Source organism: Lathamus discolor, chromosome 1 (assembly GCF_037157495.1).
Source record: "Lathamus discolor isolate bLatDis1 chromosome 1, bLatDis1.hap1, whole genome shotgun sequence".
NCBI classification, from domain to species: domain Eukaryota; kingdom Metazoa; phylum Chordata; class Aves; order Psittaciformes; family Psittacidae; genus Lathamus; species Lathamus discolor.
In genome coordinates this window covers 22516726-22529578 of record NC_088884.1, presented here as the reverse complement: position 1 = coordinate 22529578, position 12853 = coordinate 22516726, and the positions used below count along the sequence as shown (strand labels likewise).

At 43.9% G+C, this 12853-nt stretch overlaps 1 protein-coding gene across 3 annotated transcripts in view; it reads right to left on the bottom strand.

The window, feature by feature from the left end:
* Positions 1-11961, bottom strand: part of MAPK11 (mitogen-activated protein kinase 11) — a 31845-nt gene extending 19884 nt beyond the window's left edge. For all 3 annotated transcript variants that reach the window (XM_065665064.1, XM_065665069.1, XM_065665079.1), the window contains exon 1: positions 11764-11961. In XM_065665064.1, coding sequence (XP_065521136.1) covers positions 11764-11876 — 113 coding nt within the window. In that variant the 5' untranslated portion in view covers positions 11877-11961. The remainder of the gene's footprint in view (positions 1-11763) is intronic.
* Between the last annotated feature and the right edge of the window lie 892 nt (positions 11962-12853).

The window sequence follows — 12853 nt, the reverse complement described above, 5'->3', positions numbered from 1 at the left end:
AATTGCGTTATTATGATAAACATCCTTCTCCTCCCAATTCTAAGGTCAAATGTTGGTTTCAGTGATTTAAAACCCACCAATCTTTAAGATGGATTGCTTTTTACCCTCCATATGACTCAAGGCTGCAAAGCTTTCAGATAGAACAAAGCACTATTTTTTTTTAGGTTCAGTAATTCTTAGGACAGCAGCTTTTTAGACCCAGGATGGCAGCACATAAGGAAGCAGTGAGGGGGCGGGGGTGGGGGGTGGGGGTGGAAGAATAAAGAAAACAAATGGCAACTTGAGTCCTGGTACCTCCAAAGGCAAATTGTGAATTGAAGCTGCATAGGCCAGGGACTCACTTGGTCTAAATGAGCTCTCTGCAGTCAAGAATGTACCAAATGATAATCAGAGCTAATGCCTCCAGGCTCTTCCCTTGCCTAGTTTACCATCATCATAATTCAAGTTATTAATAATGAAACATTAAAATATATAGATTTCAAACTCTTTGAACTCTCATTTGTCAGATTCAAGAATGATTTGCATCTCTGATCTGCTGCTGCCTGTGATCACATTCTGCAAGCAGCAGGCTTTCCTTCCCATGAACACTTAACACCTCCTGTTTTAGACTTGTTCTCCCCCTCTTGCTATTTTATCATCATAGCTGCATTCTAGGTTGTCCCCCGAAACCTTAATCATCCCCTGAGAAACCTGTTAGCAGGACAAGCTGCTTCCCTTTCTGTGTGTCTTCCCCAAGAATGTTCAGCTTCCAGACTTATCTCTGGACAGGACATACGTGGCCCCAGTCACAGTGAAAACAGGGATCCACCTGTGCTTGGCACCTGCAAACGCTGTCATGGGGCCTTGTAACCAGCCTGATTAAAATTATTCAAAACAGCTTCCTAAGAAAAAAAAAAAAAGCCAGAACAAACTCATGCTGTTAACTAGTGTGATTTTAATGGGAAAGAAAAGGGTGAGAGGTCCTCATCTTCCCTTACTCTGCATGATACCTGACACACACCTTCCCCACTTCTACATTGAGACTGCAGAAGGCTTCTCTGCCAGTCTCTTGGTGCTTCCACCATCTCACAAACAACTGCAGGCAACTTACAGCACCTTTTTCTTTCACAAGGTTAATTTCTACAGGCTGCAGCTTTGGCCAGCCACATGTGTTTATACTCACACCAGGAAACAAACCACCGTTCCAGTGGTTCAGCTACTATTACCTGAGTTTCTTTGAAGCTAGTTATTCTGAGGTGTCTTACCTCCGATTATGATGTTATCTTATGTAGCTGGACAGAATAGTATGATGGAGATAAACTCCGATACTTGCAAAGTGGGTATCACCTCTTATCTCTAATCTATTCTTTGTTGTATTTCATTTCTTGTAGGCAGTGAAAATAAGTGACTTTTTAACTGTGCATCGTCAGTGAGCATTTCTGACACTGTCACTCAACAGTTTGCTCACATGCCTCAATAAGGGAACATCACTTTAGACAGACTATCATAATGAAAAAAGAAATACAATAATTTTTTTTTTTTTTTAATTTACAAGAAACAACTCGGGAACAATCTTAGCAATAGCTTTTTCAGATGGGATCATTCTTGACCCAGAAGCCTTTGCAGTTATGACATTTTCTTGCTGTCTGTCCTTTTCAAGATCAAGGATAAAAAACCATTATACTGCTTGCAAGGACGGCATCATTTTCACACAGACTAGAGACTTTTTCTTAGTGTAGTTATCAATCATTGCTTAAATTAGACTAACCTTTTCAGTGTTGTCAACTCCTATATTTAATAATTCTATTGAAGTTTGTTGTGGTTTAAGCTCAGCCGGCAACCCAGAGCCATGCAGCCACTCACTCACTCCCCTCCTCCTTCCTCCCCCCACTCCCAGAGGGATGGGGAGGAAAATCGAAGAATGTAACTCCCACGGGTTGAGATAAGAGCAGTCCAGTAACTAAGGTATAACACAAACCACTGCTGCTGCCACCAATAATAATAATGATAAGGGAAATAACAAGGGAATAACACCGACCGATACCCAGCCCGACCCGAGCAGTGATCTCGCCCTTCTGGGTAACTGCCCCCAGTTTATATAGTGGGCATGACGTGCTGTGGTATGGAATATCTCTTTGGTTAGTTTGGGTCAGGTGCCCTGTCTCTGCTTCCTCCCGGCTTCCCCTCCTCCCTGGCAGAGCATGAGGCTCAGAAAGTCCTTGGTCGGAGTAAACATTACTGAGCAGCAACTAAAAACATCGGTGTTATCAGCGCTGTTACCAGGCTGAAAGTCAAAACTACAGCACTGCACCAGCTACTAAGAAGGAGAAAAATGACTGCTACTGCTGAACCCAGGACGAAGTTCCAGTAGATTAAATACAAAACTCTTATTTAGATGCATATTTTTCCCAGCTCTTAAGGTTTCAGAGAAAAGTTTGAACACAAGAAGCTAGCACAGTCCAGAAACTCAGGAAGCAGAGAGCACAGGAATTTAACTTCATGACTTCTGTTGCAGCATGGATTTTTAGTAGCTGATGTTTATAAACATGGCCATACATATGGTCATTTCCCTAGTATCCCATGGACAGTTTATCCTCTGTGGTTGCAGAGTGGTAATACTGGACAGACAAGCCACTCATGCACAGCCCGCTCTGAACCTTTGGGATTAGGAGAACACTATACAGCTATGGCTACTTAGCCTTCAGCATCAAATTTGCTTCAACAGCTGGAGGGCTGCTTGCAGGATCCCAATCTAACAAACCACATATGGAGTCAACTCGCACCCAACTTAGTAAACTCCAGTATCCATTGCTGAAAGAACTCTTCCTGGGATCAACTAGCTCCTCAGACTACAGCCAGGCCCTAAACTTCATCATGCTTTGGGCTCTGAAAGGGCTTCTTAGCTGGGCACAGTACTACTCATGATGCCTGGAAAAAGTTCAGCTTGAGTGCAGGGTTCAGTCTAATGACTCCTTTCCTGCAGCCAGCTCAGGTCTAGCTGATGCACAATGAAGGCATGTCCCAAGCTGTTACATGTAGTGTCAGTCTTGTGTCTGCAGCAAAATCTCCATTTGCTGCAGGTTACCATCCCCAGATAACCATGAGGATTTGGCTGTCTGCATTTGCTTGTGGAAGCATTATATCTGTACAAATAATTAGGGTTACTTATTCAAAGTGACTGATTTGAGGTTAAGTGCAAAAAACACAAAGACTAAATTTTTCAATTTATGTTACATAATTCAGTGTCCCAGCTTGTGAGGCTGTTACCTTTACATCATTGCAAGTTTGACAACTGGTTGGACACGCTATACCAAACTTGGAGGGAATGCTGTATGTAAACAGATCCTTAAGTTTGCTCCATGTGACAATGACAGTGGGGCTGGGTTTTCCCCATATTGTTCCATACTTCTATTTTTATTTCTTTCACTGCATCACAACACAGGTTTGTTTCCTTCATTGGGTCACATTCCTTCAGATGACTTTCATTACACACAAGTTCTATGAGAAAAAAAAACCACCAAAACAAAACCCAAAAAAAAAAACCCAAAGGAAAAAATAAAATAAATAAATAAATAATAATTAAAAAAAAACCCAAAACAAAACCAAACACAAAGAAAAAAACAACAACCCACAATTCATGCTCAAAATACAGATTCACAACTTTGAGCTCTTATCTACAGACCTCAGCATCCTTTCACATACCCACTGATTCCTTCTATTGCAGGAGACAAGAACATCCTTGTGGATAAATGCACCCTTAATTTGTAAGATCCTGACTTCCTGAGAAAAAAACAAGTAACAGGAGCAGAAGGGTGTATGTGAGCAAGTACTTAGGGAAAGGAATGGAAGAGTGGTCAGCACAGAATGCATCTAATCATTGAGGTAGGCAGCCTTTACTGTAAGCATTAGCAAGCAAGATAGAAAAGGGGGACACACAGGAACCCTGGCCTGGGACATCTTCTAGTGTCCAATCATATAATCTGGGTTCTTCACAACTGCAGTGAATGAACACCCTTTTTAATATTTTTTGGTAAACACAGCTACCTATTATTGAGATACGGAATAGTCTTGAAAAAAAAAAGCACACACACCATCTATCTAATACCAGAAAACGGACCATAACAGCTATTGGCAGTGCAGCAAGAGAACAACAGAAAAAGGCCACACGCAGTAAGCTTAAGTTAAGCAGCAAAGTAAACCCAGGAAATGGTTCACTAGTTGCTTCTTGATAAACATTTTGTTACTTTATGCAGGTTCAAGTTGGTGATTTCCATCTTGTAAGAGCTAGATTTAAGGTCTGGAGCATGTGCTTGTTTACTAAACCACATATATCATTACATATATGTGCATAAGAAAGAAATCATAAAGAAGAATGAGACTGTAGCAAGACAAAAGGTGGGAAGACGAGTAATAGGTGGCTCTGAAAGGACATGTTAATCTCCTTACTAGAGGTAAAAAAACCACCCTTGCTTGATGATGACGACAGGTTATTGTATTGTAAAATTACATCCCATCACTTGGGTATTATTCCAACACACCATGCTGAGCACTAGCATGGTTTTGGCTTTAATACCATCACTGTCAATTATCTCAGAATAATTTTCCACTAAATCTAAATATAAAAACACAAAGTATCTCTTAACATATGCAGTATAATTGCTCCATAAGCAACACAAGATTGTGCGCATACTTTTAAGCAGACACTGAAAAATACTAAAAAAAATAATTGGTATCCATATGTTTACATGAATACCTCACCAGTCTTCTTTCAATGCAACATAAAAATGCTGTATCAGGCTCTGAATCCACGAGCTATTTTTATTTCCTGATCTCTTATGTTTCCACAGTGACCTAAATAGTCAAATAACTTTACAAAGAAACAGTCACACTTTTCTTGGTGAAGTTATAGACAGTACAGCTTATGTCAGTGGGAGTGATACATTTATAATCATACTTGTGAGAACAACATACAAAAGGTTGGGGTCATAAGCTGTTGGCTTCTTCAGCATGTGTAACCAGCTCATGGAGACTAAAATAATCATGGCTTTTAGATACCCACAAGCCCGATGTCAGTATGTAAACAAGAAAATCAGTCAGCTGCCACTAAGCCAGTACACTGCTAACAACAAATGTATTCTATTCAACATTTTGTTAAAAATAGAGAAAAACCTACCAAATAGTTATAGACTTTGAAGTTACAGGTAGAAATGCTCATGGTTAATGTGGATATAAAGTTTAACATGAAAAATACCAGTGCTTTCAAATACATCACATAAACCTAAACAGACAAAAATCTCACATTCTTGTCCTTCTTTTTCCTATTGCTTCCCAGTTGTCCTTCACATTTCCCAGTTTCTCTCCCTACAACAACCATTAAACAACCATTAAATGGTAAAAATTTGTTCACTGGTAACATAGGGGTTTTGAAACACCCTCTCCCTTCCTGACTGTATACACAGAACTAAATATCAAACTAGCTAATAGGTTCTGAAATTGCAAACAGCTACTTGGGAAGCTGTGTTGTAGCAACCAGGCCCTAAGACTTTCAGGTCTCCGAGACAGGGACTGTGTGCTCTAACCAGCTGCAGTCCCAATCACAACCTACAGCTGGAGAGGAAAGCAGTTAGCTATGCCACTGCTGCACCATGTGCAGATTAGATTGAAGTAGGGACAGAGGAGACTCTTTGCAGAGCATTTTTATTCTGCTAATATATTTCTACAGCTACAGAGAAAGCTGTAATCCCATGATCCTTGCTGCCTTTCTGCCCCAACAGGCGCATCTCCTGCCTCTCATCTTTCTTCCATCCCATGTCCCCCCACTCTAAAAAAGATCTCATTAATTCCTCCTGAAAGAAAGCCTGCACAATACAAAGTGGTCTTGCTCAATTCTTGAGCTTGGCTCTTCTTCACCCTTCCTACAATTCCTTCTACCACCCTCCTCATACATACAGATGTTTGTCATCTGCTCTCGAAGTACTCCACAGGCTTAGCGACAGCATGCTACAGAGATCTCTGTCATAGCCATTCTTAGCCCTTCTCATTCTTCTCCAAACACCTCCTTCCGGATTCAGTCTCCTTCATTAAAAGCATTCTTAGACATTCTCATTTAAAATAGGAACCTTGACCCCACTAATTACCATCCCACTTCCTTTTCCTTTCCAAAGTCAGTAACTACACTGTTCCAACAGCTGGAAAATACGCATAATGAAACTGGACAAAGGAATGTCGAGCAATCTGCATCCCATCCTAGTACTCCAACAAAACCACTTTTAATGAACTCTCTAGTGATATCTCCTTGGCCAGTGCTCAGAATGTATCTTACACAAAATTTCTTGAATTCTTGACCTCCCTTGGCTTTGTAGCTGCAAACCCCATTGTGTCTTCATTTCTAATGGCTATTTCATCATATTCCTCTGAGGGTCTTGCTCACTCAGCAAGATTGTTTTGTAGCTTCACTTATTTTCATTCATTCACTGCAGCAATGTTGCTGCTAAGACCCTCCTCCTAACCTGTAACACTGATCATACAACTGCTTGTATTTAGTTTCTCCTCCATACTGGAGCAGCACTTTAAAGGCCTTGGTTCTAAGTATCATTATTACATATACTCACTCTTCAGAGGTCTCCTGCCTCTCACTGGACTCTCCTATCACCCTTCATTTCTCAATTTTCAAGCAAGTCTCGAATAAGCTTAGAAGGGCTCATTGTAAATATCAGCAAAACTAATGAAAGGCTTCAAAACCTTCCTTCTGAATGATGAATACCAAAACCATACAACTGATAACAGATCTTGGACAGCAGTATTCTAACAATATTGTTTGAAATATTTCCAATAAAAGCATAAACATTTGTAGGATGAAGTTCAGCTCGTGTATTAGCATTGGAAACAAAAGACTTAATCCAAAAGAAGAACAGGCCCAGGGGAGTCCATGGAAATCAACATGCCAACAATTCTACCCTTGGCCTGTAGACATCTACACAGTCTTCAGTTTCCAGCTGTATTTACATACAGCAGGTTCATATTACTACTCTAAAAGTTTATCTCAGCATTTAAACTAGCATGTAATGTTACAGTGACACATAATTCCAGTCACCTAATCATGTAGCTGAAATCATACCCTTAGTATCACTACAGCTAAGTAAAAGACACCTTTAAAATAAACCACCATCCTAAAGTCGTCAAGTACAGTCTTGGATGAAGGAATCTTTCTCTTTGTCAGTCAAAGACAATTTATACCAGCTTTCAGAAAACCTCACATGCTATCAAGTTATCTTAGCATCTCCTTAGAGGTCCCAATGTGAAAAGGACAGTATCAACCGTGTTATGTCTTGCAAGCTACTGCCCTCAAAACACTTGAGTGACAATCTAACCAGAAGCACAGGACAGGGTGGATGGGGGAAAGAAGGGTTAAAATTCAGGATTAAAGCTTTCCGCTTCTGTTTTTCCACTTGTACTTCCTCAAAGCAAAACAGAAGCCTAACCGTCACCCCACCATTCCCCACCTTCACTCAAAAGTAGCCAGGACAAAAACTTAATGGGTCTTAAGCACGTACTTGAAGTTTGTAGGATAGAGGGACCTGCAGAAACACTGCATTGAATAAATGACTTAAGGCAGGCTTTGCTTTCCTGCTTTTCTTGAACTGAGGCCTGTACCCTTACACTCTGAGTTAGCAGGCCTCCCTTTTAAAACATGTTATGTCACCCAAGTAGGTGTCAGGCACTGCATACTCTTAAATTTTAAAGAGACTGACTGGATGATATAAGTACTATTGATGCCAAAGGCTTCTGAGGAAACAGTGTGGGAGTTTCTGGCTGGGATGAAGCTCTGGACTCACTTCAGTTCACCTTGCAAGGTCTGTTATTTCCAGAGAAGGCAAAACACAGAGCTTGCAATATGCTAATAACCTGTTGGACAGATCAGGGAGACAGTACCTGCAGAAGACTGTCGGTACCTCCCAGGCAAAAATAGGACTAAGCAGTTTGAAAGAGTTTACGGAGGAATACAGGCTTAAAAAAAATAAGACAACCAACAGTAAACCAAAAACGTATCCATGTTACATAGTTTGTGATATATTAAAAAGTCTTTAAGAACAGAAGAGATAAAGCAGCTCCTTCTCAAGCAGGTGGTAATGTCCGCTCCCAGAAGAAAAGGTTAACACATACCAAACCATAGTGGATCTACCAGGGCAATACAGCAGGGAGGCAGAGATACTGCAGGCCAGAGTTCCAGTTTATAAGCTATATTACTAGGACAGTTGAAAGACTCAAACACAGCTAGAATTCTAATTTGAAAGGAACAGTCACAAGTGACAAGAGTTTAAAATGCAGTTTGACCCAAGACATGAGTCATCTCTTTTCTCTAGAACTGAAACAAGACGGTTGTAGATGAAGATTACCTTGCGAAAGTCATGCTTGCTTCCCATCTAAAGAGCTGTCAGCTTACATACTTCATTTAAAATCAGAAATATTTTTAAACTCACAATTAGCAGGGATAGCATCTGGTCTACAAGAGTCAACCAGCTCTGACTTCTGTGAGACATAAATCCAACTTTAAGGATGGACACTGAAAATGCATTTTTCAAGAAAACTTTGAGTTTTGGCTTGAGAAAGACTAAAAATAATTGCTTAACATAAAAAAAACCCAAAACAACAAACCTCAACTTCATAAGTAAAGCTATGGCACAAAAAGAAAACAACTCCAAAAGACACAGTTGTGCATGTACATTTGTTACTTGCTAATATGCAAACAGCTCCTGGCAAAAGAAAAACTAACCAAAACGTCTTGAGGACTCCATTGATCATTTTCAATGTAACTGAACCACTGCACACATAAACCATACTTCCACAGGGCTTTCATATTTTTTCCTAAATCTAAAAAGAAAGTATCAGTTCTGACATGAGCAAATGACAGAACACCCACCAGCTGGCACGGCCACAGGAAAGAGCCCAGGTAGAAGGAAGCCCTCTGCAGAGTTAAAATACAGGGGAACTCAGAATATGCGGTTCTCTCTGTGGTTTATGTAGATGCTGAGATGCAACTCCACTTGGCAGTGCACCTGAGTTCTGAGGATTCCCAAGGACGGTTCTTCATGATGTGTCATTAAAAAAAGTGAGAAATGCACTAAAGCTCTTAATGCTCTGGAAGGTTTGCTTTTATATACATATTCCACCTCTAAATGAAAAAACCCACAAACATTCTGGAAAGCACTGTGGTTGATATAGATACTTCTCTACAAGTGAACCTGCTTTAAAACAATATCTACCTCCATAGCACATTTGATTCGTCTGCATATAAAAAAACAAACATGAATTCTATTTGACTTACAAAATGTCAATAAACTGGCTGAAAACACAGCCTCCTGACACAACCACTTCTATTGATTTTGAGCTGCAAGCAGGAAAAGGGCAAACAAAAGTTAGCTTAAATGCAAATATTTCCAACAGGTTTCTTATTACCAGTTATCACTTTAGTTGCACAAGTATATCACATATGACTGATAATTTACTTTGAGGAAGGAAAAGGTAGGACTCGATAAGAATTTCACTGAGGTAGAAAAAGATTTTTTGCAACAACTTTGTTCCTGTTTTAAAGCCAGCGTTTGGAGTTCAGGGCTTTGGCTTCTATTCATCGGAACACTTAAGAATTTGTTTTATTCCAGTGATTTCTGTAAGAGTTAAATATGTTTTTAGATATTCTACTGAACAGGAGTACAATTATTCATATTACAATACAGACATTACTCAAGGGAACAATTGTGTCTTGTGGGTCTCCTGGGTAAAGCACATGCACACACAGGGGAAAAAAAAAAATCAATTTCAATAGGCACTAAAAATAGATGGCTTTTCTGAGAGAGATGCAAACCTTTTCCTCACATTCGAGCTTCTGTTTAGGTTTATAGTTCATCGATGTTAACAAGGCTATTAATATAGAGTAACATTTTATTGCTGTAGTCTGGTCTTAAATGTATATTGCAGAGAAAACCTTTCCCATGGCATCTTCCAGTCTCCATTCTATATGCCAGTTCCTAGACTTCTCCATTGACAAAATACTAGGATTTCCTTGGCTTTGCAGGCAGAAAAGAAGTAAGTACAATGGATTAACACCACTCATAGTTTAAAAAACCAAAGCACCAGCCGTGCTGCAAGTGAACTACCACATGTTTTCATTTCCTTTGCAATTTCCCAAAAGTCTTGACACCCCATTACAAACTTCATCTGAGTATGTCTTCCCCTTAAAACAAAGTCAGCACAAATAGGGAAAATAACCAGAAATGCAGGTTCAGTTGGAGCACAACAGTGGTTACTCTCCTACCGTATATCCAGCTCCAAGTTCGAAAGATAAAAGAGGAGAAGAAAGTAAACTAAGATTTTGTAGTCTAAATGAACTAGGTCCTTGTGAAACTGTTCACATCAATCAGGACTATATGCCTCACTACAATGGCAGGTACCCAAAGTCACACAATATTTGCGTGGATTTCCCTAGTGCAAGCATAAGCCTGAAATAATAGAAAAAGAGAAGAATTCAGAGATACTTCACACTAGTCTGGAGCATTCCTGCTGATGGCTGGAGGTTTTTGAACTGCGTAGTCCCAGTTTACATGTAATTGGGGCATTTCACAGAGCTAAAGAAGGAAGCAACAAATCATAGATTCATAGAAAGGTCAGGGCAAAGGACCTTAAGACCATCTAGTTCAGAACTCCACAAACGTTCTCTGGTGTCTGTGAAGAGAAAGAAGCAAGCAACTATTGCACAGGTTTAGCCCACACAAAAAGTTAAGTTCTAAAGAAATCTTTTTGGTGTTGTACATTTATTTACAGGCCCCTGATGGGTTGTTTTCACATAATTCGGCTTATCAAAGAAACGATTCTTTTCCAGAAACTCCTTAAACATTTCTATTATTTCCAAAAATTGATTCAAAGCTTTTATAGACATAGCTAAGTGCTCTTCAAATACGAACGTAACAGCCCAACCAGCACCGGGGGTTTCCGAAAGTGCGAACCTGATACAGTAATTATCAAACGAAGGGAAACGTTTCATGATAAGATGCGATAAACCCTTACGCAACCCTCCGGCCCTGCCCTGGGCAGCAATCTGCCCTAATTTGCCATTGATCTTCCCCCGGAAAGGCTGGGTGAAGCCCTCCTCCTCCTCAGCCGGCCCGACCCCTGCCCTCCCCGGCCCCGCTCCAGGGGCTTCCCTCCATTGTTCCTGCGGCCAGGACCCATGCTCGCGGCGCGTATCCCGGGCAGGGCGGGCGGTCCCGCCGGGAAGGAGAACCCCATCACAGCCCGGGGCTGGGGCCGGCAGGGCCGCGGCCGCTCCCGGGGCAGCAGCGGGCAGAGCTCCGCCAGCCGAGCCCCGCACTGCGCCCCGGTCCTGCCCGCTCGGGCACGCCATGACGGTGCAGGATTCCCGGCTCCGGGGCAGTCGCGGCTCCTTCACAGGTGCCCCGCCAGGCGGGGGGCGACCGCGAGGGCAGCGGAGGGAGGGCCGGCAAGGGCCGCCCTCCGGCGGTGGCGGGCCCGGTTGCCCGGGTTACGGCGAGGCACGGCCCGGCCCGCGGGCGAGAGCCCCGGCCCCGCACAGCCCGGCGGGCACGCCCCCGGCCCGGCACGCTGCAGGCCGGCCCCGCTGAGCCCGGCCGGCGCCCCCGTCCCCTCCCGCTCTGCTCCACGCGGAGCCCCCGGCGCCCGGCACGGCCGCCTCCCCGATATTGTCCGTCCCCGCCGCCGGCCGGCAGCACCTGCCGGCTCCCGGCCCCTCTCCCGCTGCCCCGCACCTACCAGACGGAGCCGTAGGCACCGGAGCCCACTGGGGTGAGGTTCTGGTAGCGCTGGGGCACCTCCCACACAGTCTTGTTCAGCTCCTGCCGGTAGAAGCTGCCGCGCTCGCACATTTTGCCTGAGCCGCCGGCGGCAGCAGCAGCAGCGGCAGCCGCCCCTCAGCCGGGGCGGGGAGTGAAGCGGGCACGGCCGGCGCCGGCGGGGAGGAGGGACCGGGAGGGGACGGAAAGGGGAGGAGAAGGGAAGGCGGGAGGCCGAAGGCTGCGGGGGTGCGGGCAGCGTCCGCAGCGGAGGGCGGCCACCTCTCCGGGCGCGGAGCCCCGAGGCGGCCCCCGGTGTCCTCCGCCGGGGGTGCCGGGTGGGGCGGAGCGCCGGTCCCGCCCCGCAGCGGCCGGCATCGCTGCGGGAGCGGAGGCCGGCACCGCCCCGGGCGGAGCGTGTGGGCAGGGACGGGCACCTGCCCCTTGGCCTGGCAGCCCCAGGGCTGCAGAGCCCTGCCCACACCTTTCCTGGTTGGTGTCGGCCGCCTGAAGCTTCCCGTGCCCGGGGGGGGCAGCGGCGGAGGGCGGTGACCCGTCAGCAGGGATGGGCCGGGACATGGCCCGTGGACAGCGGGGCCGGCAGCGGCCCTCACCTACTGACGGAGCTCCCGGGTTTGGTAGGAGTCCTCCGGTACGAGAATTTCTCCTCAAAGCATTGACCCCTGCATGCAATCGTCTGCACACCTCTGCTGTTCATCAAGAAGGACCTGAGCCCTCAAAATAACAGAGGAAAAATCTTGAAAACTTTGAATCTCCAAACCTAATGCATCATTAAAGTTAAAAGTTCCGTTTTACTTATGGCCTTCTTCTTTTCTCTAAAATGTGCTTTATACAATAGTTCAATGACTTGTGGAATCATTGCAACACTACTGCAATGTCACCAGTATATTTTCCTATGTACTATTTGCTATTTTCCTTCCATAACTTCTTATGCCTCCTTGAGCAACTCTAATTAACTGTTATGTAGTCTGCTTATGTGGATTCAGTATGTGGAGATTGCTCCACACCTGTCCTTGAATCAGTGTGGAATGTAAATCACACACACTCTG